Genomic DNA, 25,796 nt, shown 5'->3' on the forward strand with positions numbered 1-25,796 from the left:
TCTTGAGATGCTTTGGCTTATCTACGAACCAAAACAAAATGAAAAAGGAAGGCTACAACAGTTGTTAATAATAATATTTATTTATAAATTAAATAATAATATTTATTTATCAAGCTAAATAGCTTTCTTTGAGTAATAGTTGGACAGAAGAAAGTGCTGTTATCATGTTATACCCTTTTGAGTAACAGATAAAAATGGTAAATGACATTTTATCATGACGTCAGATTTGAGTAAGTTCAGAAATTATATAGCGGGTTTCCAGAGTGCCCCATTGAAACTTGGATCCTGACATTTTGAATTCTTCAAGTACAGAAAGAAACGAAAGTCATTGGAATGGCATTTAGCAATAGGTTAAAATCACCAGGGTTTATCAGTCTTGTTACTTTAAACGTATTTTGCTAACATGGAATTTATAAAAATATATTGAAGAAATATGGTGGTGGTGGCTTAGAATCAAAATAAGATTTGTCCATTTATTGGTAAAATAGCAAGGAGACAATCAACTGGTTGCAGCTTTTCAAACAGAATCAGTGGCAATTCTCACTTTAGAAACCTTTCTGGTAGTCTTTTTCTCTCTATAGTTCCTTAAGCGAGATTTAGAAGTTTTTTCCTTCCCACAGTCCTTCCCTGTCTCTCTGGATTTTCTTTTGCTTAAAGTCAGCTGGGAACATAATGTACTTGCCTGTTGTTCATCCTATTTCCTTACTTTGAAGATACTTCCTCTAAAACTTGCTTCAGGATTTCTTGAAGGATGAGATAGGGACATCAATATAGCCTTTTCCCCTTTTTGGCCTTCCTGCTGTTGAAGTACTGGGAATTGCTTATGCTCGGTTTGGTGTGCGACCAGTAGTTTTGTGTGATTACACCGAAAGAGAAGGAAAAAACAAGCTTGGATATGTTTATAAAAGGTAATTATCATTGCAGAGGAAGAAGACAATGATGCAGTAAGCTATCTGAATGACTTGGCATGGAGTCAGTTTTCAATCTCTTTTGTTGTGCTTTGAAAGCATTTATTTTGCCCTTTCCCTGTCCATCTCTTTCATAAGCATCTTGCATGTCCATGAGTAAAATGAACTGCTGATTCCTCCTTCCAGGAGGATGTGCTCAGGGGAGTAGGACTACAGGGGAACTAGAAATTCCTGGGACTCATGACAGGCTGAGATAACCAGGCTCAAGATGTTAGCCACAGTAAATTAGGAGTGCCTTTCTAGTAAACACAGCTGCTGAGACCTTCCAATGCCAGGATCGAGCCGGTCAGCCCCATTTCTAATCTTAAGAGTTGATGGCAGTGTGCTGGAGCTCACGAGTCAGTGACCGTCTGCAGGGTGGAGGCGGCTGGTGCTGAATGCCTCTGTGGTATGGCCCTGCTCAGGCGAGCTCACTGCGAGTTACAGGGTTGCATGAGAGGAATAGAAAAGCTACTTCCTCAGTCTCTGACCAGAATGCATGATAAGGCTTGATGTCAAAAAGGGCAAGATTGGGCTCACAGCAATTATGGCAGAGGCATACTGGTTTCCTTGACAACAAGATTGAGGATTCTTTGTGATTTATTATTTACCACTTCAAACTCTCATTCTCTGATTTAATTAGGGAGAGGGATTTCTGTAAGTCCCCGCCCCCCCCCTTCCAAATTTGAATACCCCCTCATTATTGTTATGACCAGCTACACCTGTCCCAAATTGATGTGGCTTTAAACCAGCAAGAAATTAGGTTTGGCATTTAGCGTTTGGAATTTTAGACAGGTTGCTCAGACAGCAGTTAACTGAAATTCAATGGATATTATGTTGGGTGATGACTTGTTAATCTGCGCTTACTAGCAGGGATAATAGACGTCTGCACTCATCACCTCCCTTTCCACCCTTGCCAACTTCCCCCCTCCCCCGCCAATTTTTTCAAAGGCAGGGACAGCAACAAGTGATACTTCTCTATTATCCTTAGAGCTGTAGGAAAGATAAAATAGTATCTGCAACTGCCAGTTTCCCTTGCTTGGGCAATTCACGTTATTTGCTCCTTGAAGGCTTTATTAGCAATACATCAGCCACTGTTATGTAAACAAAGAGTGTATTTTGATACTTGGGAGTTTTTTTACTACTACCAGTTGGATAGCTATTTTGAAACAGAAATCTTCTCCTAAAATGTGGCTAAAGATGGGAGGTGCAGTCAGTCAGCTCCAACTTCATATGTATTTCAAATATGTATTTCCCACATTTATAAAGCGTTGACTGAATCATGATCTGCGGGGCCTGTTCTAAATTTAGTAATTCAGAATAGAATTTTGAACACAATAATATATATAATAGAGATTTTTATTCAAATGTCAGGGGCAAATCGGTGTCATTATATATCAAGACTGAAATTGGGTCCTCCAAAGGGCATTTTTTCTTAAAGTACTTTCCTGGGTTGCATATTTTTTATTTCATATTCAGCATGAGGTGTCTGCTGCATTTAATAAAATAAAATGAAGGTCACAGAAGATCACTAGTTTTCCCATAATGTATCCCAGTCGATGACTGGAAAAAAGGTAGTAATTGAAATGGGTTGAGGATCATCTCTGCAGACTATATAGAAAATCTGTGTCTTTTTTTAAATTATAAGCATGAATTCTAGTTTTAATTGTGTTTATTTCACTATGTATAATCTTTCAGCTGTACCACTCCAGTTTTAATTTCAAAAGTTTATACGTGTTTTGTCAGCTTTACTTCAGGGAGTTCCTGAAGTGAGTCCATGGGTGTTGCTCTTCCCTTAGTAGGCTGAACGTGAAGCTCATTGAGTCAGTAAGACGACTTACAGTGACCTGAACATGCCTGTGTCAAGTCCTAGCTCACTAATGCACCAGTGCCCCATTAGGCTGTTGAGGGAAACTGACTGCTGAAGCTGCTTCTTTAAAATAGAACAGTCTAATGAAGCTCATTAATGCATTTTTCATTAGAACAAGAATATTGAGTGTCCAGGTTAAATTCTAAGGAATCTATCCTGCACTCATTGAGGTTAATGACAAAGCTCCCAGTGATACTAGTGATGCAGGATGAGAGCTTAATTGGGGTAATTAAGATTCTGCTTACCTAAAATTCCCTATTATTTTCAAGTAGATAAAATATTACAAAATTACTACTATGAAGAGTTGTATAATGTTGGATCTCAACACATCCATCAGAGATGACAGCATTTCAGTGAGAGATAATGTTATTTCTGTATTTTGTATTTGATTCATAAAGTACCCTTGTAATTTTCTAGAGGCCTGTGTACCTGAAAGCTGTCATGAAAAATAGGGTTCGTTTTGGTTCTGGAGTTCAAACATTGTCTTTATTTGTGTATTTGAAGATAATGTGGGCCTTACATTGCTGAAACCCAGTAGGAATCTGAACTTCAAATTCAGCAGTGGCAGAGATGGAAGGGATGCTGCAGGAGTATCGTGGGATTGTACGAATTTCAGAGAAGAGTTTCATTAAGGGCAACTTACTCTGTGGTAGTGCAGACGTACTAGAATCACAGTTTGTACCAAAAACACAGCTTGCTCACTGAGTAGATAGGATATCCAGCTTTAGTGCCTTCCAGGGAGTCTGAAGCCTCCGTTATAAATGATTATGTCAGGATGCCTGATTTAAATAGTTACCCTAACACCTGCTCATTCCTGCCTCCTTTGGACACCCCTAACCTTCTCCTTCCCTCCTTGCCATCCCCAGCAGATGAACAACTCCCTCCTCAATTACGCTGCCATAACGGCTGCTTTGATCATGCTCTGAGCTTGCTCTGGAAATTATCTTGATTAATCAAACTCACTGCTGTAAAAGAAACAACAATGTAAATGGATGGACGAGTGGAGGGACCCCATGGGTGCAAGCAGGGGCTGGCAGTCAGCCGGGCAAGGCTGTCTTTGCTGGTGCAGGACGGTGAGGCGGTTGAGCCCTGTGGGAGCCACAGCTTCTGGGGCAGCCCTGTGCTCCCTCCCGACCTGGTGGTTAGATGAGGCACCATCCCCTCTGACTTGGCAGAAGCCCTCTGCCTGTTTGTACACCTAAATAATGTATCAGGAGAACATGGTGCTTTTGGTAGGAAAGTGTCGGTTTAGGTGGTGTGGAAAAAAGCGGAGCAATCAGATCTTTCATACTTCACAGCTGCCTCCTCCTGAAATACTTGCTTTAGACACATAGGGAAAGATTTTTCTAAAAAGGAAACTGACCTGGCACAGTGAAGTACTATGCAAAATACATTAATTACTGAGAAAATTGCCTTCCACATCTGTAGTAACAGTGCAGTGCTTCTGTCTTGCTGTTTACTGAGTTTATACTGTAGCACCTAACGATGATTTTTTTCCCCCTGGTCTGGTGCGGAGCTCTCCTAGTCCTGTCCTTTATTATTGCTTGTATTAAGATCAATGAACAACTTCGGAAGCTATTAGAATGTGTGCTTCTAAATAGAAGTAATTAGCAAATACAAAGTTTTCCTCTCTGTGTTGTGTTACAGTGTGTATTCATCCCTTTTGTTACTTTCTAATGTAAATAGCATTAATTACGGAACTTTTATCACATAATTATGGAAAATTGTTTACTTTCCGTCTTAGTACTCAGAGAGAAATTTCAGGGATCCTGATTTTTCTTCTATTCAATTTGAGCACTCATTAGCTGGTTCTCTAAAAGCTGAGAGCATTCTACCATCCACTTTGTGACATTTGGGGTGGAGGGGGCACAAATTCCAAGATTAAAACGCAGAATCCAAACTCAGAAGCCCCGAATTTGAATCCAGGTGGAGTTCATCAATCTTGTCGCTTTATCTCCCTGGTCTTTCATGTTTGCAATGGGGCATATGGATATGCAGTTCCTTTATAGGTGATTAACAGCAGTTTGAGAGGGTAGCAGAGGTGCATATTTCCTTTATTTACTCTGGAAATAGTACCTCTGTTGCTATTCTTTCTTACTTCCTGTCTGCCCAGGGAGCATGTTAGAACTGCGTATATTCTGAGGACTTTAAAAATAACCAATTTATTGATAAACGATTAAATAGTTTTCTTCATGCAATTTAATACTCAGAGGATGCTCTCAAGTGTCTGCGTAGGATTATTCCATGATTCCCCGAATGTGCCAGAACCTTAAGTATGTTGTAAAAACTCTGTATGGTATATTTCTCTCCTCTCTATAATAGTCTTTTAGGAATCCACCAGTATTTCACAGAAGGTAAGGCCAGGAAGAAGGCCTTTCTCTCTGACAGGCATTTTCTGAGATTGCTTGCCACTGTTGTCTCATATCTATTTGTAGGAATATTTGAAGTGATGGCACATTTACCTTGAAGTACATTCATCACATTGTTCTTCTCCTTGTTTTCAAAAGGTATGACGGTGTATTTTGGTTTAGCAGTTTCCTCTGCAGGATCTTGAGCTTTTATGTTTCCAAGGGTTCTTCTTTCTACTTCTGAGTCCTCAGAAATGTTTCAGAAGCTATACTGAATGAGAAGTGGGATTGCTGTGCTGTTTGCATACTCATAAGCACTTTTTAAGTGGCTTGCCATCATTAAAGTTAACCACATAATTTTTCCACTGTAATTTATATTGTGACAATTGACTCCACCCCATCATTTTACTGGAGAGAGTATATAAACTTTAGATTATTGCATGATTCCACTCCGTATATAATTCTGTTTGTAACCAAGAGGACACCCCCTTTATAATTTTACAACTGTGATTTCAGATATTGCCATGTTGTAGCTATCGTACAATATTTTAAATATGTGATAATTTTTTAACACTAGGCCAGTATTTAGTATTTTAAACTCTGCCACTTGTAGAATAGCATTTTCTTTAAAATAACACAGAATTATCGATGTCCAGTTTCTTCCCCATTTTAGTGATGTGAAATGTTTTGCTTTCTTACACAGGTTAGAGTATAACCTGTTTAATAAGGCAGTGTACGCAGAATGTCAAGAGTTATTATTAGAAGCCAACATGTCACCTGCTGAAATAATTTAACTTTCACCAGTGCACATATTCTCAAGGAAATGGTACATCTGTGCATGGTTTTGATGAACCTCTGAGGTGATAAGGCTTTTTGATTCTTAAAGATGGGAATAAAAGCATATTTCTTTTGTGAGCTGTTGCCTCTGAATACTGCCGATGGAAATTCCCTGTTCTTCCTCTTCCTCTGCCCCTCCTCAGTGCATGGTTTCCAATAAAAAATGATTGAGATAAAAGATGAATTGTTGTCAAGATGCATTTTTATGGAAAATAAAAGAATATTTATTTTTATTCTGCTACCAGTATCCTGTGCAGAGGAAATAATTCAACAGGAAATCCTGTTGACACAATATTTCTGACCCATCAGCCTTTGTGTGTCTTACCTCCCTGTTTCAGAGGTTGTTTCTGATTCAGAAGCTTCTCCTTCCTGACAGGTGGTGTGCTCAGGGAGTTCACAGTTGGTAAACTGAAGATAACCTCCAGGAGGGGGATTTACAGAGACCAGGGGACTTACTTGCCTTGAGAAATTTTGAAGATGCAATGTGTTTAACGGCAAGAAAGGAAAGGGTAGAGTGCTTTTTGCGAGCTGGCAGAGGATCAAGTGTGTATGATGTGAAGGAAAAAAGGAAGGAGATTCTTGCAGCCTGAGAACAGACATCTGGCTGGCAAAAGAAAAGAAATATCATTGACAGATGAATACTGTTTCAAACTGGGATAATTTTAGATCAAGAGGGCAAAGTTTTGCTCTCATGCATGCAGCTCCCACTGGAAAGGGATGGAAAAGGTGCGTGCATATGAGAATAAAATTCAGTTCTAAGTGAGAACTGAACAACACATTTTTACACTAGATATTTAGACTTTCATGTTTAGGTCACGTGGTTTCCATCTGCCACATGCAGGCATTGCTAAAATACTGCCAGGAGCCAGGCTCTGGTTTTGTGACTTTCATTAAAGGAATTAGTGGTTTCTACCCAGTTTCAGTGTGGCTGGATTCGAAGTGCAGAAGCCCATTTTTTCACAATTTAGCATTAATTAGTACTCTTGTGGCAGCCTCGGCAGGCAAGTGAAGGCTTAAATGGGCATGAAGACCAAACTATCTCTTTTCCCATACTGGCAGTTCCTTCGAAATAGGGTTGAGACGTGATGGGCTAATGTGGGGATGCGTGCACAGCTGCTGTCTGGGCTGTGCTTGTTCCAGATGATTGAAGGACTTCACTTTACAGGCCTGTCAAAATAGCACTCTTTTCTCTCCTGCTATTAAAGAAAGAGAAAACCACACAAACACCAACAAAAACACAGTCCAATACAACCCCACCAAAGCACACACCGCACCCCACCCCCCCACCCCCCCCCCCGCCTTGATCCTGATACCTTGGAGAAACATGTTCTTGTCCTTCTGAATGAGGGGTGAGAGCTGTTTAGGAGAACTTAAATGAGAACCTTGCCAGCTGTACCTAGGAAGGATCGACACTGTTACATTAAAAGGCTGAGATGCTCCTGCTCATGTTAGGTTTTGCTGAATCATTCAGCAAGGTGCAGAAAGCAGGTAAGCCCTGACTCTTTTTTTTTTTTGCTGAAGAGAGCCTCACAGGGATATTTTTGAGAATTGCATGGAGACTGGAAAACGTAGAAGGAAAATTCTAATAAGTTTCAGTGAACCTGGAAGGCAGGACCCATCCTGTGTGAGTCAGAGGTTGTAACTCAGGCTTCTGCCCTGACTTTCATTAATCAGAGACACACCGTGCTCTGTGTTTATGTACACTGAATATTAAGTATATAATTAGAAGAAATTACCTACAGCTCTAATTCTGCTGCTCACGCTCAATACTGAAGAACACGAAAGATTTTCTAAATGTTATTTTTGTAAGACTAAATAATGATCTAATAAAACATAGAAAATAATTTTAAAAACCCAATGGTAGGTTAGTTAATATTTCTAAAAGCATTATTGATAGCAGTTGACATTCCTATTTTGTAAGGGATATGCTTCCAGATTTTAGCCAACTAATTAAAATACAAAGCAGTATGTCCAAGAAGCAGAATTCTAGAAACCAGTGTTAAAAATCACCCCTCACAGCTAATTTAATCAATTAAATATTGCCTTGTGTCAGTGTAATTTAGTCAAGTCTGTTCCTTAGGATTTCAGGCCTCTTTGTTAAAGTTCGAATAATGAGCGTACTTTCATGTACCTTGTTTTGAGTTAATCCCATTTTTATGAATGAGTTAAAAAAAAAAAAAAAGGAAGATGTCCCTTGCTAGAAAATAGGTTTCCTTCCCTGAATAATCCCTTGTCTCTAGATGTCCCCTCCTTCCAGCATCTCAAATGAAAATGAATGTATACTTAAAATGGCAAAGAATACAGCTGCTGGAGAATATATTTTAAATGTTCTCTTCCTGCCTAACTTGACCCCTACTGAACAGTGGGGTTTTGTCTGCCGGGCTGCAGCTCCTGGCTGCAGGGTTTTCCTGAAAGAAGAGCTGAGTGCTGTGAACTCCAGACCTCCGTGCAGTATCAGAAGCTCTTACTGTGCCAGTGTAATCTTTTAATAGACATGCTTGCCAGAATGACTTTTTCCTTCAAAGATAGAATTAGAAAGCACAGTTGTCATTTAAATTGCCTCTGTCTTTGTAGTAGTTGGTAGTGATCTGTTGACCAGGATTGGATAATTTAAAAGCTGTTTAACAAAATAGCATGCTTGTCTGTGTGAAATACATGCAGTGCTGAGAGACGGGGAGAAGTCTCCCTTGACAGAGTTCATGGGATTCTTTAGAAACTGCAGGATGCTAAAGCTTTACTGCGGAATTATAAAAGCTTTGCGAAGCCCATGTTGAGAATTTGCATGATTTTCAGATGGCAAAGTATGTTCAGCTGTCTCTCTGCTACCTCCGTGTGCGCACATACGCACTTCACTGGAAGAGGATTCTCAGCAGAGTTTTTGTCAGGCTTTTCATTTGTTCAACGTGTATTACTGAAATGCTGCCCAAGATGCATCACTTCGTCTTGTGTAGAATTTGAATCATCATGTTGCATGATTTGGTAAAATAAAAGAGATTGTGAAAGAGACGACTGTAAACATTCTGTTTGAAAAGATGTGCTCTTTTCAAAAGACCTTTCTGTTAGAGCCAAAAACACAAGAAGCAATATTTCGTTGCTCTCAGGCACATATATATTTGTTTCTGTAAAGATTTGTTTTGGATACTCAGTTCTTCCAGTATCTGCATTCTTTGAAATAATTTTATATTTCCATGTTGACTTTCTCTGTGCTTTAAGTTTTAATCAAAGGTTCCTTGCTTCTGATGTCAAGGAGTACTGATGTTAGCCTGTTTACATTCCAGTGTTTTTCCTCGGTATGTGGTGAACTTTCAAATATGGTGGTGCTATTTACTTTAATCTACCAAATTTAGCACACTCTCTTATTATTGACAGCTGAAAAAGATGGTATGCTAGTGGGCAGGATGCTGTGACTTACTAACTTTTCTTTGCACTTTGACAAATTTATGTTATCTGTCTAAAGACAAATAGTTTCTATAAAGGAATCAAGACTGTAGAATGGTGAATAAGGGATTGCAAACTTACATAAAATGATTTTTAGCCAAATGTGAATTTAGCATATTTCTGAAACGGGGTTCTGAGTTACAATTTTTTCCTAGAACTCTTATTTTCATTTCATAAAGTGTAAGAGGAAAGATTTTTTGTTTGTAGTGTTTCATATAGATTTTTTTTTTTCTCAGTGTGTTTTTCCACATGGATTGATCAATAAAGCATTACAGATTGTATATTACCACTAAAAATCCCCTCTACCTTTTTTCCTTAGGAATGCAAATTCGCAAAAGCAGTTTATTTTCTTCTTAAATTAAAGAGCCTGCACTCAACTAATTTGTGAGCAGATAAAACGTAGAGGAAACATATGTTTGCCAGGAAGCTTTTTTATAATCAAAACAGTCAGCCGGATAGAAAGCACACTATTTTTCTCATTAGGTATTAATCTTCCATTTTGGGGAAAAAAAAAAAAAAAAGCCAAACGGCAAACCACCACATACAACACTGATTTATATATGCAAACGTGAATGAATCAGAGACAGCATATGTTTCATCTGGTAATACACACTTACTTGAGTTAATGTTAAGGCTGTGTTGGAAGTCCTAGCTGGGCAACAGAAAGATCTTCGCAATCGGGAAGCACTTTGCATTCTTGGGTGGCAGACAGCAGTGCCATCCATGGCACAATTTGCCTTGAAACAGTTAGTAGGGAGACAAGGAACGCTGATTTCAACTGCGGGATGATAGCCAAACAAAATAGGTTTATGCAAGGTACAGTAAGGCAAGCAGCAGGCTGAACACAGGTTGGTTGGAAAACAAAGCATTGCAAATATTCATGAGGAATTGCACTGGAGATAAAAAGTTACTGGTGACAACAGTAATTATTGACAGAGCCACATACTTACGTCTAAAAAGCTCTGGAATGATGCAGAAGCAGGCAGTAGCATTCATATGCTGGTCGTTCAAACTTCCATCCTGTGGCATTGCATCTGTTTATCTGGAATTATCTTCTGAATGTAAATGAATTTCAGTCCTAAGTCATTGCACCTGTTGCCAAGAGGTGTTTATTCCAATCACTTGCCTAAAGCGCAGGGAGTTATTGCTTGACGTTTTATAGCTCCAAAAAGAGCTGTCGTTTCAAAATCATTTGTTCAGAGAGGAGAAAATGGAGCAAAACAGTTCATTTTACCCTAAGCACTGCTATTTGGCAGTATTCACATTTGCACGGCACAAAGCTGCAATATTGATTTTTCGCTCACAGGGCCTCCCACAAGTTCTTTCGTCGATTGTCAGGGTAGCAAGATGGATTGAATTACACTTTGCTTGTTGATACACTTATTTTTTCTTTGTTGATAGGAAAAAATTACAAATAAAGCTTCAGCGTAAAGATCACAGCAGCTTTGTTAGTGGACTTTAAACTTATTTAGTTAAAATTCTTCCTGCACCAGAGAAATTCCTTAGAGCAGTCTCCCCACCTAATGCTTGCTGCATTGTTTTGCTTTATCGCTTGCTGCTTTTGCAATGTAACACCTACATTATAATCTCAGGTGTGACCTCTGTTGCCTGTGAAGTGATCTAACCTTGCTCTAGTATTTTTAATGTTTGTCCTCATACAGAACTTCTCATGGATGCCTGCAGGGGGGAAAAATTGCAGGATAAAAACACGTTCACTGTACTTAGAGCAGTTGCCATAGATGATGAAATAAGATTTGCAGGCAGCTGATTTCTGTAACAAACTGCGGAGCTCTCATCTTTGAATTCAAGGTATTTCCTAGTAGACGTGGAGACAGTGCTGCAGGATTTACAGTAAGGGTTTAGTGCTTGTCACAGGCAGCTCAGTGTCAACCCTTGCCCCATAGCGTTCCTGACCTGCTGCTGCATGTGTAGCCACCGACACCTCAGCAGCTGTACCCTATGCCACCCCTTCCCCTCCCCATCTGCCCTTCTACAGAATACCCTTTGGACAGGGGAAGCTGCTGTTTCTCTTCTCAAAACGCAAAAGTTTGGGGAGGGTGGGGGGGTGGCCAGACTCTCCAGGCAGGCCATGGTGGTGCCATGCCCTGGAGGAAGCCCTGCTGTGTGCCAGAGATACAGGCAGCACTGCCAGCAGCTGGCAGTATGAGTTTTATATGGACGGCATTAAATTTGACAAGAGCAGTAGGATGTAGGAATGGCAGTCACTAGCAGCATTATATTTGGTCCCACCGCGGCTGTCGTGATGGTAATCAAAGGAGCTGCTATATGCATGTGTGGTGGGGGCTTTGCACGCACCCCTCTCTATGCCCATTTCACGCCCTCACTGAGCCGTGAGCAGCTTCTGTATTCGTTGTATTAATTTGCTGCATGGGAGGAACATGTAGTGTGTTAATGTGATGGATTCGTGTTTTAGCTCTTTCCATCTTTCAGCTCATGATACTTTAGCACACCTCTAATAATAATGTTTGCTATTGCACATGGTATGTGCAGCTGAACCGACAGGAGTGAATTTGAGATGGAATTGTGGTGCTTTCCATGGCAATATGGCTTCTTCCCATATTAACAAATACTGAAACATATCACCAGAGTAACGGTACTGTTGGATGTGATTCCTCAAAATGTAAAGGCAGACCTGGTTGCTGCATTCTGGCCTTCTCCTTGTGCTGGGGTGAATTCCCACACAGCCAAAGAGCTGGTCCTCTGAGACCTCATCTGCTCTTTTGCAGTGAAGGAGGTTAGAGTCAGACCAGCCTCTTGCATTAGTTTACTATACAAGTTGGACAAAAGCGGGTGCTGGTGCAGAGGGAAGGCGGGGTGTGCAGACAGAGGAGGGGTAGATGGGCTCTGGTTGCCAGGAAGCTACATCCAGACATTGGTGTGATCATTATCAACAGCTCTTTTTTGCAATCCTAACAGACAGTTATCTTCATACAGTAGTTTTAATCCACAGATCATTAATTCAGTAGAAAAACTGGCAGCCTCTGGTTCGTGTGAAAATTTACTATCAAGGGGTTATCTCAAGTTGTTCTTGATCTTCTTAGATCCCGCTTCCTTGCCTCTTCTAAGCCGTCATACTTTTTAAGAAAAGTTTATTTTCTCTGCCTTCAAAACACTGTAGAGCTCCCTCTTTCCGTACTTACTGGTTATTTCTCTTTGCTGTTACAACTTGTCTCCAGCAGCCTGCACTAAAATATTAATGGGCTTGTGCTGTACTGTATTAGGATGACTTTTTAAAAATAGGCATATCTGTAAATCTGGTGAAAATAGAACGGATTTACTATTTTAAAGAAATAGGTATTTAACAGTGCCATGTTACCCAACTTGTCTTCCAGAAGGCAGTAATGCACACATTTTGTAAGAAACAGAAATATTCTGTTTAATACTAATCCACCAGTAGCTGTGTACAAGAAAGTGTGGAATGCAGATCTGCCGTTTGTGGTACTGATCATTTATGCATTTGTTCAGAATCTCAGCTGTTTGTATTTTTGTATTTTTGGTTTTTTTTGGGTTTTTTTGGGTTTTTTTTTTTTTTTTTGTAAAAGGCACTGAAACGCTGAAGTTCAACTAGGTAAAGGATCAGAATGTACATAAGATCTGGTGGCACAAACATGTCCATAAAATAGCTAAGCAAAAGAAATCAACTCTTCCTGGAGAAAGGAAGATACAGAATCATAGAATAGTTAGGGTTGGAAAGGACCTTAAGATCATCTAGTTCCAACCCCCCTGATGGGCAGGGACACCTCCTGCTAAACCATCCCACCCAAGGCTCTGTCCAACCTGGCCTTGAGCACGGCCAGGGATGAAGCATTCACAACCTCCCTGGGCAACCCATTCCAGTGCCTCACCACCCTAACAGGAAAGAATTTCTTCCTTATATCCAATCTAAACTTCCCATGTTTAAGTTTTAACCCATTACCCCTTGTCCTGTCACTGCAGTCCCTGACGAAGAGTCCCTCCTCAGCATCCCTCCTGACGAAGAGTCCCTCCCCAGCATCCCTATAGGCCCCCTTCAGGTACTGGAAGGCTGCTATGAGGTCCCCACGCAGCCTTCTCTTCTCCAGCCTGAACAGACCCAACTTTCTCAGCCTATCTTCATACGGGAGGTACTCCAGTCCCCTGATCATCCTCGTGGCCCTCCTCTGGACTTGTTCCAGCAGTTCCATGTCCTTTTTATGTTGAGGACACCAGAACTGCCCACAATACTCCAGGTGAGGTCTCACAAGAGCAGTGTAGAGGGGCAGGATCGCATCCTTCAACCTTCTGGGCACGCTCCTTTTGATGCAGTCCAGGATATGGTTGGCTTTCTGGTCTGTGAGGGCACACTGCTGGCTCATGTTAAGTTTCTCGTAAGTTTTTCTTATATAAGTTAAGAAAGACTAATGAAGTTGGAATTATGGTTTTGTGTGGGGTGTTTTTGTGGGGTTTATTTGATTGGTTGGATTTGTTGGTTTTGGTTTTTTTTTTTTTTTTAAGTTATTTCTGCATTTGCAAATCCTGCCTCTTCTGCTGCTTCCCACTTTCAGACACAGATTGATTGTGCCCAAACAGGGAAGAAGGAAGCAGAGAGAAAAGAGGTGGGAACAGTAACATGCAATGTAGCCATCCAGACAGGCAGCACTAGCAAGGGTTAGAATAAATGAAGAGGAATTTCTCCTTTCTCAGATTAAGGACACAGCAGCAGTGATGTAGGGATATGACAGTTTCATGAAAGATGCTTCCTTCACTTAACGTGGTACCAGGGCAAACTGTTTAAAGGTGCGCTTCCTTTAGCACGCTGATGAGAACTGGTGCTCATGTGACAGAAAAAGAATAGTGCAATGAATGTATTCTTTAGGCTCAAGTTTAATCCCTTTTTTTCTTCCCCCTTTTTTTTTTTTTTTCAGGTTTCAGCAGAGCAGCACTACCATTTGGTTTGGTTAGGAGGGAGCTCTCCTGTGAAGGCTACTCCATTGACCTCCGGTGTCCAGGAAGCGATGTTATTATGATAGAAAGTGCTAACTATGGACGGACAGATGACAAGATTTGTGATGCTGACCCTTTCCAGATGGAGAACACAGAATGCTTCCTTCCAGATGCCTACAAAATTATGACACAAAGGTAAATATATATATATATATAAAATTTGAGTCCTAAAGAGGAAAAATGCCAGAATTAACACAGTAAGAGGTATATACTGTAGGAAGTACTGAGTCATAGCTGCCAGTTTACTATTGAGGAGTATTATTTCTATCAGATAATACTAGATGGAATTAAAAAGTATCACTTGTAATTAGAGAGTTGGGGTTTTTTCAATTCCATGGGTAAAAGTTAAAATGCAGGAAGATAACTGCAAGGAGAATTTATTTACTTACAACAAGAAACATTTTATTTACTTGGAAATTCCCTGTCTCCTTGTCTTTTAGGTAGTCAAACAGTATTCAAAATGTGTCCAAACAGATGCATTTTTCATTAACTGCTACATTCCCTGGCAAAGTTACACATTTCATATGAATGCAGTAAATTATTGCCATAATTCCCACCTGTAAAATGCGTCCAGTGGAAAATGTCAGAATGATTAAATGCCAAGATGGTAACATACCGTTACACATGTGTGTACAGAAGCATATGTGCATGTATTAGCTCAAGTTTAGAATCACAGAATAGTTAGCGCTGTAAAGGACCTTAGGATCATCCAGTTCCAGCCCTCCTGCCATGGGTAGGGATGCCTCACCGTAGACCATGTCACCCAAGGCTCTGTCCAGCCTGGCCTTGAACACTGCTGGGGATGGAGCATTTACCGCTTCTTTGGGCAACCTGTTCCAGTGCCTCACCATCCTCACAATGAAGTATGTCTTAGTGACAGTGTTTGTCAGTCAGAGAACATCATAATCAGTCACAAGAGTCAAAGAATCTTAGGGTCACTTAGGTTGGAAAAGACCTTTGAGATTGAGTCCAACCATAAACTTAGTACTGCCAAATGGGCCACTAACCCAAGTCAGAAAGCTCCAGTAAGTGTTTTTTGTACAAAAAGTGCATCAGAACTGAGATTCACAGAAATTCTGTGCTACAAGGGTGCATAAAGGCAGCAGTCACCTGGTGCTGACAGTTGTGGATGTGTCAGCACAAATTGGTCACTGGCATTGTTACTGGCTTAAACTACAAGCCTGAGTAAGTTCAGGATTGGTGGGAAGTCTTCCTCCCAGTGCATTTTTCATAGGGTGAGGAATCTGTACGTAAAGGGGATGTGAGTAACCTGGGAGCTTTCTGGTGCATGTGCACAGATGTCTGAAATGAAATATGCAAGTTGTCCTTCATGCTGTACTCCATGCTCTGTCTTCTGTTGGAACATGGTAGCACTCAGTAAGGTACAGTCACATCTTAAAAATAGTTTTCCATTTTGATTTCCCAAATGACTAAAGTTGTCGTGAGTGTGACTCTTATATTTTTTTTTTTATCATTTTAATGGGAATACATAGATTCTCTCTACTTGTGTAGTAAAACATTTTGGCTAGCTCTCAGGCTTCAATTTCAAACATTGGAGGTAAATTAAGGATATCAGGCCTTTTTATTCTTGTTCTGTGTTCAACCTGTGACTTGTTCTATGATCAGTAAAGGAAAGGCTCCATCACTATGCTAGTAAAAAGGTAATATAACTTCTTTAAATCATTTTTGAATTATCTTTTTGTGGTTCTAGTTCGTTGCTGTTAATTAGATCAAGCCAGATTTCCGTTGAGACTGCAGAAGCAGTGTCATCATCCTCTAATCTGTCAACTCCCTTTGAAACCACCTTCAATTGCTTTTGTAAATGTAGTGCCTCTCTGTAGACTTCCTTGTTGTGTAAAATGCATGTTGTGTTTTGATCAAAGTCCTCCTTATGTTCACGGCAAATATACAGATTAAGGTAGTCAGAGACAAATAACAGAGGCACAATCTTGCTTAAAGTGACATCAAACTGTTACTGGAAAGCTGAAATTTCAATCCTCCCTTTCCAATTAATCAACTATAAGTTTATGGTAGCAGAAAGTATTTTTTAAGTTCCCCAGTCTTCCACTCTTACCTTTTTTTCAACAGATTAAGATGAAGTTGTGATCACATCTTTGACATTGTTTCAGAATACCTGTGCTCAGAGAGAATTTCTGGGTTTTGTTCCTTTTTTTCTTCGTGGCCTGAATGAATGGCAAAGATCATTTGACACTTTGCTTTCTATTTTTTCTGGCATTTATAGTAATTTAGAAGTTTGCTTTCATAGTTTTCTCTCTCAGTCCAAAGTAGAAAAGCTGTCACTTGTCTTGTTTAATCTTTTCTCAAAATTGCTTAATTTGTGCTATATTGCAAGCGTAGAAGAACATTGCAAATTTCATATGAAAGATTTAAAGTTCTTGCATCTCATTTATTTATAACGCCATTAGTGATCATAATTTTTTGTTGTCTAAGGCAAACTGTTATTTGGTACTCAGCACATGTCCTTAATCTGATATCTAAAAGTACTGCATCAGCTGTATTTTGATGGCAGCAATTGCATAGAAAAATCTCGCCTGAAAGGACTATGAGATTCATTGGGGATTTTTTTTAACTGAGTGGGGAAAAAAAAAAAAAATCTGTTAGAACATTTGATCGCAAGCAAAACTTTTCTTCCATACCTTTACAAATAAGCAGCAGTTGTTTCTAGATTGCTAATTAAAATCCTACAGTGTTTACTTGTAAGGACTAATGACACATTTTTATCACTTCAGCCAGCAGTGTTTCTACCACTGCGTTTGACCACTCAATTCAGTTTAGACCTGCAGTTAAATGTAGTTCCACAGCAATTATTAAATACTCATTGTTCATTTGCAGCATTACTCCACAGCTTTTGCACAGCAACTACATTTACTGCAGTTACAGCGTGAAAACACTAGCTTAATGAGATCAATACTGTGAAATCTGAAGATTGAAAAATAAGATGAGGTTTCCAGTTGAACACAGAGCCATGTAATCACATGCCCTGCTCCCCTTCCAGAGAATTTGAGATACTAGCACACAAACTTTGCTGGTATCCACCTGTGCATCAGCTTCTCTTTCTCAGAAGAAACTGCTACTTGATCTTTTCTCCCTCCCTTTTCTTTCTTTTCTGCAGTTCTCAAAAGATTTTTAACTTAATGCTTTCCTAGGAAGCCTGAGTAGAACACTAATGACTTCATTGCTTTGCTTTTACCTTTGTAAAGTAGTTATTAAATTTTTAGTCCCTGATTGAAATTAGATCCCAATTATTCCAGAATAAAGTCTTTCAGATGTATTTAGATTCCGTGTAAACTTCAGACTGGCATGGTTAAAATTAAAGCTTTGAAGAAAGAGACTAGACCTTTAGAAAATCCCTCTCCCCTTTCACACTTCTCTGATAATTAACCCCGGCGTTTGCATACAGTCAAGTTGGAGAGATCCTACCACACGCTAAAGTTGAGTTTAGGAATAGGCTTATTAGTGGAATATTTGGTGAGGGAGTAGTGTAAGTGAGAGTGGCAGAGGACCTGTGTTTCAGGCAATTTAGATCTTAAAATAGTCAGGCTCCTTGGTGCTCTGCTGTCCTTTAGCAGGGACAAATCTCCTCCATTTCCTCTTTGTTTAGAAAGAAATTAAATGAACAGGGAAGCAGAAGATGCAAAGCAGCCTGAGGAAATTACTGTAGTCGCTTGCTTATAAAGTGTGATAGTGTGGCTGTAGCCAGAAAACTGTCACAAGACTTTGAAGTTGATAAGGCTAAATAGTACCACTCTTTATAGGCACAGCAGAGGTCTGAAAATTAACATGATAAAATTTACTTACGACCTAGTCCACTTCATTGTAAGTGGATTGCAGGTGAATTTTGTGAGTTATATGCAAACCGCCTACGTGTTTATGAGGGCTTTCTGCCGCCAGTGTCAACTTCAAAGCCACCGCTTGCAGGTGGATGGGCCATACGGTTTTCTCAGGACAGGCACTAAGTATTAAAGAAATACCGCATAGTGTTTGGAGTTCTCTTTTTATTAGCTTAAAATAATAACGTATATTTAAAAGTACCTGTAAATGCTTAAAATACGTTTCAGTACATTTCTAACGTATATTTAAAAGTACCTGTAAATGCTTAAAATACGTTTCAGTACATTTCAAAGACGGAGGCGTGTTATATATGTAATTTATAGTGGAACAATAAGCTACAGAAATGCATTTTTTGCATGCTGGGACATTTCACTTCTGAATTAAAACCAGGCTTTTTTTAATAGGAATCATATTTCCTAGGTCTAAACTTTTTAAGAAAAGTTTCCAATTAGCTTAAAGGTTAGACAATATAACTATCTTTGTGAATCCAGTACAGTGCAATTAGATGATAATTTTGCCCATATATTTAAATAAATACTTTTGTAGTGTGGCAGATAATTATTTTCCATAATATAATTCTAAATTTTGAGAAATGCAGTATTAAAAAAATGTCAGGTCCATCTCATTCTGTATACTTTGTTTTTTGAGTGATTTACAGTTACAGATGTTGGGGGGGGGTGTAGTAAAAAATGAACATTCTGTATTTAAAGAAAATAACAGCTTATTAACTCTGAATCTGTGAAATAATTTACTTAGATGCAAAATTCAGGCATTTACTCTTGACAAACAATTTCATGTTAACTTCAGAAGGAAAGCATTTTTTCCTCCTAATAAAGGTTACTATACCTTGAATTTTTAAATAGGAACTTCTGATCTGTCTTCTGATACTGAGAGCATAATCATTGTAATCATAAAAAGAGGAAAAATTAAAAATCTTTTAAACTACAGATCTTGCAGCACATGCAAGCATCCACATAAGAAACTACGATCTCACAGTTTCAGTTTATTTTTGATCTGCAACAGAAAGGAGGTTACGTGAATCCTGCAGTGGAATGGCCTTGAAATTCTATTTTCATCTACAATTTATACTATAATTGTATCTTTATGTGATCGTTACTAAACATATTTAATTAGTATCGTTTTGCTTTTTATATATGCGTAAAGCAAACCTCAGTATAAATGTAAGCATAAATATTACAAATGTTAGGTATAATAGATGAACTTAGGAACTGCGGTTTTTTAAAATACCCTTCCTTTTACAACATTGCTGCAGAAAAATAAAGTGATTAAAAGAGGAATAAATCCTCTATAGCAGTGAGTGTTTTCTGTTGCACGCATCCTGTCCTATCTATAGCACACACAACACATGTACCTTCAATTACTGTGTCTGTTGTGACACCAGTGAAGAGTTCATGCCTGGGTTTTTGTTACCATGAACTTTTCTCACATGGCAATACTCTTAACCTGTTACGTCCATCATCTTTCTGCAAGACAGCTGCACTTAAACAGAGGGTCTTCAAAATGTAAGTGAAATGCCTCCTGCCCCACAGAGTGATAAAGGGAAAGCCGAAAGCAGCAGTGTATCCATTCCTTCTCCTTAGACTTTATTTTTTCCTTAATCCTTCCCAATACAAGAGTGGGAGAATGGATTCTCGTTCTTTTCCATCTATTCGCATGTCCAACAAATATGTTATTTTGAAAAATCCTATATGTAAATCAGAATGGGACATTTTTGAAAGACAAAAAAAGTGAGTTCTCCTCTGACAAAGACACATCTTTCAAGCCCCCTGTCTTGTTCCTGCCTGTCAGGTCTGCAGAGGAAACACTGTCATACCATATTAGTGTCCTTTCAAGTGAAAACAAGTTTGGTCTGTTCCGCAATGTGAGTGAATAAAGAAAATCTTCTACTGGACTCCAGGCGTGGGTGGATGGTGGATAAATCTCGTGTAAGTGATTAATCTCACTCATCGGTGTGAAAAGGTCTCACCAAAAACAAACTTCGTAACGGGTGTATTTGGTGGTAGAAGGCAAAGCCTGCTGTGGGGTCACTGCAGAGCTGAATTCAAGCCTTTGCAAGACTTCCACAAAGTCTTGCAAAGCATTGTGGTGCCTCAGAAATAGCTTCATCAGGGCCTACCGTTGAGTCTGTGTTTAAACTGTAACACTCTTCAGATTTGCATTTCTTAACGTGACTTAAAACAGTTTTCACGGGCAGAATTTTACCCTCTGCCATTCACAAATGACTGTGATTGAGATAACGGCACTTTACTTCGGGGGTCTGCCAGGCTCAAACAAGGGCTCTGCTGACCCCTGCTGCTATGCTTGCTTTTTCCTTTGCTTTTCCTTCTGCAGCTGAAGATTGCCTCCCTTTGCTAAAGATACTACATAGTGGAAAGTGTCTCAGAATAAGAGAATACACCCTGCCTTTTTCTACTTTGCGGTCATTAAGAGCTTGCATATCTGTCAGAGAAATACAGATGCTGATGACAGGATAGCAGAGGCTGATGTGGATAAGGTACATTCTTGGAATTTATGCACATCAGAGTTGCTGTAGTACTGATGCCGATCTCATGTATGAGGTCCTTCTTTTGATTTGACATTCCAGTGGTTTCTGGTTCAGCTTGCTGACAATTGCTTCACAAGCATTTAAAAAAGATTATCACCATTAGATGTGTTTTTTAAGCATCTTTTAAAAGTGAAGGCTTCTACCCATCTGAAACAGACGTGGGTCTTAGTACGGCAGGCATCCCCGTGAGTATTTTGATGTAGCAGAAGCTTAAAAATGCTTTTTATTTTTAAACTAAGCTTTTCACTATGCTGGGCCATGGCCCAATGGATTTTTGTTTCGTTTTCTCTGTGTTAGTTGCAAGACCTAGTTATAACTCAAACGTAAAGGAAAAAGAAAAGCAGAAACACACGTAGCCTATTTTAATGAACTAAGCATAATCACAGAGCCCAGAATATTCATGAAGCATACCATAGTCCGTGGCTTTATTGGAGAAAAAAACACAGTAATACCCATGACTGAGAAGCATTCTAGCGTTGTGCATTTTCACTACCATTAATTCTTAATATGAAAGTAGTAGGTCTAGTTTACTCATTAAAAATAGGGGTTTATTAATGGGGTTGTTCTGTTACAGCATTATTTCATGAATTAAATACAGATCTTCATATTACAAGGTTCTGACCAGTCAGGTAAGGTGAAAGAGCTGTCAGTGGAACTTGATTATCATTTTGCAGTGTGTTCTGTTGTTATTTTCCTCAGAAGATATTATGTTACAGACGTGCAAGCACCTAACATGCACATTGCCATAGTCATGGCATTGGGCAAGCTACAAAGGAAACAACAAAAGGATCTTTGACACCAGCTAATGACATTTAAAATTTAGATTTAGTTTACTTCAGAAAGTATTGGATTCATTGTTTTAGCAGGGTGTAGCTTGGTATTTTATTTAGTGTTTTCGTGTCTTATGTTTATTTCCTTTATTATTTGCAAAACCTCCATCAAATTCTTTTTAAGTCAGTGTATATCTGGCAGGATAGTATATACATATTCATCAGTCTTTCCTTGCTGCTCGTGGGTGAAAATAAATAACTACACATATGTATACATAAAATTTTAAGTATTATATGCTGTTTCCTCTATATTTGAGCATCATGCAAAATACATGCTTCAGCCTGTGATTTTCTTGTTCGCTTTTTTTTGTGGGGGGGAGGATTTGGGGTTTTTGGTGTTTTTGGTTTTTTTTTTCTTAATTTAGTTTTGTTGGAGCTTGTTTGTTTTGTTTTTGTATTGGGGTTTGAGGGTTTTTTTTCCCGATTTCCGAAAAGGACTTTCCTAGGGTGTGCATACTGCTTAACCTACAGTTAATCATGTACAATATGTTTTGGGTATGTAATTGCCTCTCTTGGTAATTCACTAATGTTTTTGAGAACTTGACCCAGCCAACATTGCTTAACCTTCAACACTTTTCAGTTGAATTTTGTGTTCTCTTGGATGAATTTGTATGAATTCTACATAGTTTTCAAATTTCTAGTCTAGCCCAGATAAGTTCCTGGTTCAGTTACTGTCAGAACTTTATTATTAAAAGCCTCTGATTTACTTATACATTTCTGTGCCAAATTTACTTCATATAGAATAATACCTTAATAATTGAAGGCTATTAATTCCTCCCACCCCACTATATCCTCTATAATACTTAGCCAAAACAGCTACAGTATCTGGTAAGTTGATTTAGGACTTTATACATGTGTTCATATAGCCATTTATCTCAACCCTTGCTGAGGAGACCTTTATTAAGCTGTGATGACTGCTGAATATGAAATGTAACCAAGATTATTTTTTTATTCAAATATAATTTAAATATTCATCAAAGAGGAGTTATGCTTGAAACTGACAGAGACTATTAACATCAAAAAATATAATTAACTGCACTGGGTATCATGAAGCAGAGTTAGCCAAATAGCCGAGAGGTCTAATTGCTCTAGAGTCTGAGAAGCAATAGTTTTATTTTTTACTGTTGCCTTGGAATTAATAGTGATGTGGTTTCCTATGCGAGGCAATTAAAAGCTGCCTGTTAAGGTTCATTGCACGATAGGAGACCCATTGAATATCACTTAGTAAACAGAACTGACATGGAAAAGGTACATGAAGATGGGCAGAGCAGGGTATAGATTGTAAATTAGAACAGATTAATATGAATTAAATATATGTAAGTAAATTATGAGTACTTTTTAGTGTTATAAAGTCAGAAGTAACGATGAAAGTGAAAAGTTTTCATTAGTAACACAAAGGAAATAGAATTTAAAGATTATTATAGTGAAGCTGAGAGGAAAAGAATTGAAGAGTAACATGGGTTTAAAAATTAAAAAGTAGCTACAGAGTAGTATAAAAATGAGCAGATCTCATATTCTGGAAATTTCCTTCTGCCACAGAATAATCTTCTACTTATGATAAAAAAGAACCATCTGACCTTTGTGGCTCAATTAAGCTTTTTAGTTGAATTCAACAAGAAAAAACTTTATGGAATTGCATAGATTCTGCCTGTGCCCAGGGTATACATTCTAAAAGGGGTGGCCATATTCATGGCATTTTGACATTAATGAGGTTGTTGAAATAGAGAAGTTTAAGGATCAAAGATACAAGCAATAACAGTATTTTACAACATTTCTTTTTTTTTTTCTCTCTAATAATAAAATTGCAATCTAATTGCTTAATAAATGGGCCATGATTACTGAAAGACAATTTCCCTCTTTGCTTTTTCCCTCTTCACATTTTATTTTCTACATAGTGGAGAAGAATAATTAGCAAAAATGCTGTGGCCACAAATAAAAGAGGTCTTTATTTTTTTTTTCCTTCATATAAGAACTGTGAATGAAAGAAATTTGCATGTATGTTTTTCAGTTTAATATGATACTTGTATGTGTTTTACATACAACTTGTATGTGTTTTAAGAAGCAATTTCATATTGGTAAAATAAAATCAAGCAAAGAACTAAAGTAGAATTCCTGTTTTATATAAAGATTGGCTGCCTGTTTCATACATTATTTAGCATGCTTACCCTGTTTATATCAGTGACATAAGAGTGCGTGCTACTTTCTCTGAAGAGTACGGTCTTTGCCGCTTCACAGCACAGTGCCTTGTACTCCCAGGCTTGCACATGGTGTTAGCAGATATTTAAAGCACTTCAGCCTAACATTTTATAGGTCATGATGAACTGAGCCTATAAAACAAGTTACTGCAATGAAGTTAATGCAGTCTTAAGAGTGTTACATAGACCGAATACTCAGTATTCAGTATATTTTTAGCCTGCTGTAGACACATCAATGGGGAAGAAGTGTTCATGCATGTCAAACCAGCTTTATAATACACTTGCAGTGCAGAATCTTTACTACAAATTTACTATTGAAAGCCTTTTTTTCTTTTTTTCACCAGGTTTTCACTGTAACATGATAGCTATCAGAACCTTTGAATTTCAGTTTCTTCTAACACACACACACACACACACACAAAACAGAAGAAAAGAAATTAGGCAGCAGAATTATTTCATTGAGGAAATGAAATGACCAAAGTAATACAGTTCCAGCACCCTGGAGGAACTTCTTAATTACTTCTTAAAGACACTGAGCTGTATGTTTTATCTGGCAAGATACATGTTTTGTCATTGTATGTACAAAGGCATTTATATTCCTTTCTGAGTAGTAATCCGTGATCTTTAACCTTACTGTTCATTGCTTCTCACTGTTCATTGGTTCTCAAGATACCTTGTTTCTTGATGTGTATGATGGAGCAAATTGGAAATGTATGTATACACACAATCTTCCAGCAATGTAAAATCGTTGTTTCACCATAACGCAAGACTTTGTGCGCCTTTTCCTCTAATTAATACATTCAGTTTGGCTGAGTTTTAAGTGTAGCAATAACATTACAGTTCTGAGCTTATAATCTTTCCCTGTTTGCTGAATTTCTTCACAGCATTGAACTCAACTGTACTACTACACTCATAGAATCACACAGAATCACAGAATCCCAAGGGTTGGAAGGGACCTCAAACTCATGACGGTGTAGGTGTTTTCTCATCTAGGATGTAGTAGCACAAATACTCTCTTCAGTATATTATTCTAGTGCCAGCATCACTGGTGGGGATGAAAAACATTTTCTTTGTATATTTAGCTTTCTTAGATAATTTTGCCGCCTTTGTGACAGAAATACAGCAAAAAAACACCTCCTGGAGTCACATTTAAAACAGGAGCACTTTGGGTAATGTACTGTAGACAGAACACATATGAGTTAGTGCTCAGTTATCATGAATGCCATCAGCAATGCCTTGTTGCTTTCTTATCAGCCACTTCCTGCTGTCAGTCCAGTGCTTATTTCAATAGAAAAGGATTTGCATCAAATGTAATACAGTATTATGTATGGCTAACATGGGGTTTTTAATTGTGCAGGCACATGAGACTCCTTCAGTGGTAGACGGTTTGATAAAAGGATTAGATCATGAATGTTTTTGACACAATTGAAGATTATCTGTGCGTTGACAGAATCGAGCCAGTGTATTTTCTGATTTGTTTCTTAAAGGGGGGAATCTGCTTGACTTGCATCAAAACCAACCGCAGAATACACAGGATTTTTGCAGATATAAAAACAAGCAAATGAAAGCAGCCCCCTAAACTTTGCTGGGCTTAAACCTGCAGTTCCAGCAGAGTGTGCAGCTCTAACCAGTGATTTAATCCTTTGAATTCAAAATGCAAAGAAGAAAGTGGGATTGTGCTTTCCAAGTTAGAGCAGAAGGATACTTTTGCAGGGGAGGTCCTATACCTGGAAGCCCTGTGAGCTTTCCGGATGATAATTAGATCCAGACTTCACTGTGGGTAATGAATAACAGTGCTTTTGTGACAAGCGTTCCTCTCAGAAGAAAAGAAAGTACTTGTAGTGAGGGCTCTCAGACACATTTTAATAGGAAATGACACCACTGTTACAGAGTTGATTAAAGACCTACCAAGGGACAGCACTTCTGGAAA

General features: G+C 38.7%; 1 protein-coding gene across 15 annotated transcripts in view; it reads left to right on the forward strand.

Annotated features, from left to right (window-relative positions):
• The window catches only part of ADGRL2 (adhesion G protein-coupled receptor L2), a 181,909-nt gene that overhangs the window by 95,066 nt on the left and 61,047 nt on the right, over positions 1-25,796 (forward strand). For all 15 annotated transcript variants that reach the window (XM_065673669.1, XM_065673677.1, XM_065673676.1 and 12 more), the window contains exon 3: positions 14,345-14,558. In XM_065673669.1, coding sequence (XP_065529741.1) covers positions 14,345-14,558 — 214 coding nt within the window. The remainder of the gene's footprint in view (positions 1-14,344; positions 14,559-25,796) is intronic.

This window comes from Lathamus discolor, chromosome 3 (genome assembly GCF_037157495.1).
Source record: "Lathamus discolor isolate bLatDis1 chromosome 3, bLatDis1.hap1, whole genome shotgun sequence".
NCBI classification, from domain to species: Eukaryota; Metazoa; Chordata; class Aves; order Psittaciformes; family Psittacidae; genus Lathamus; species Lathamus discolor.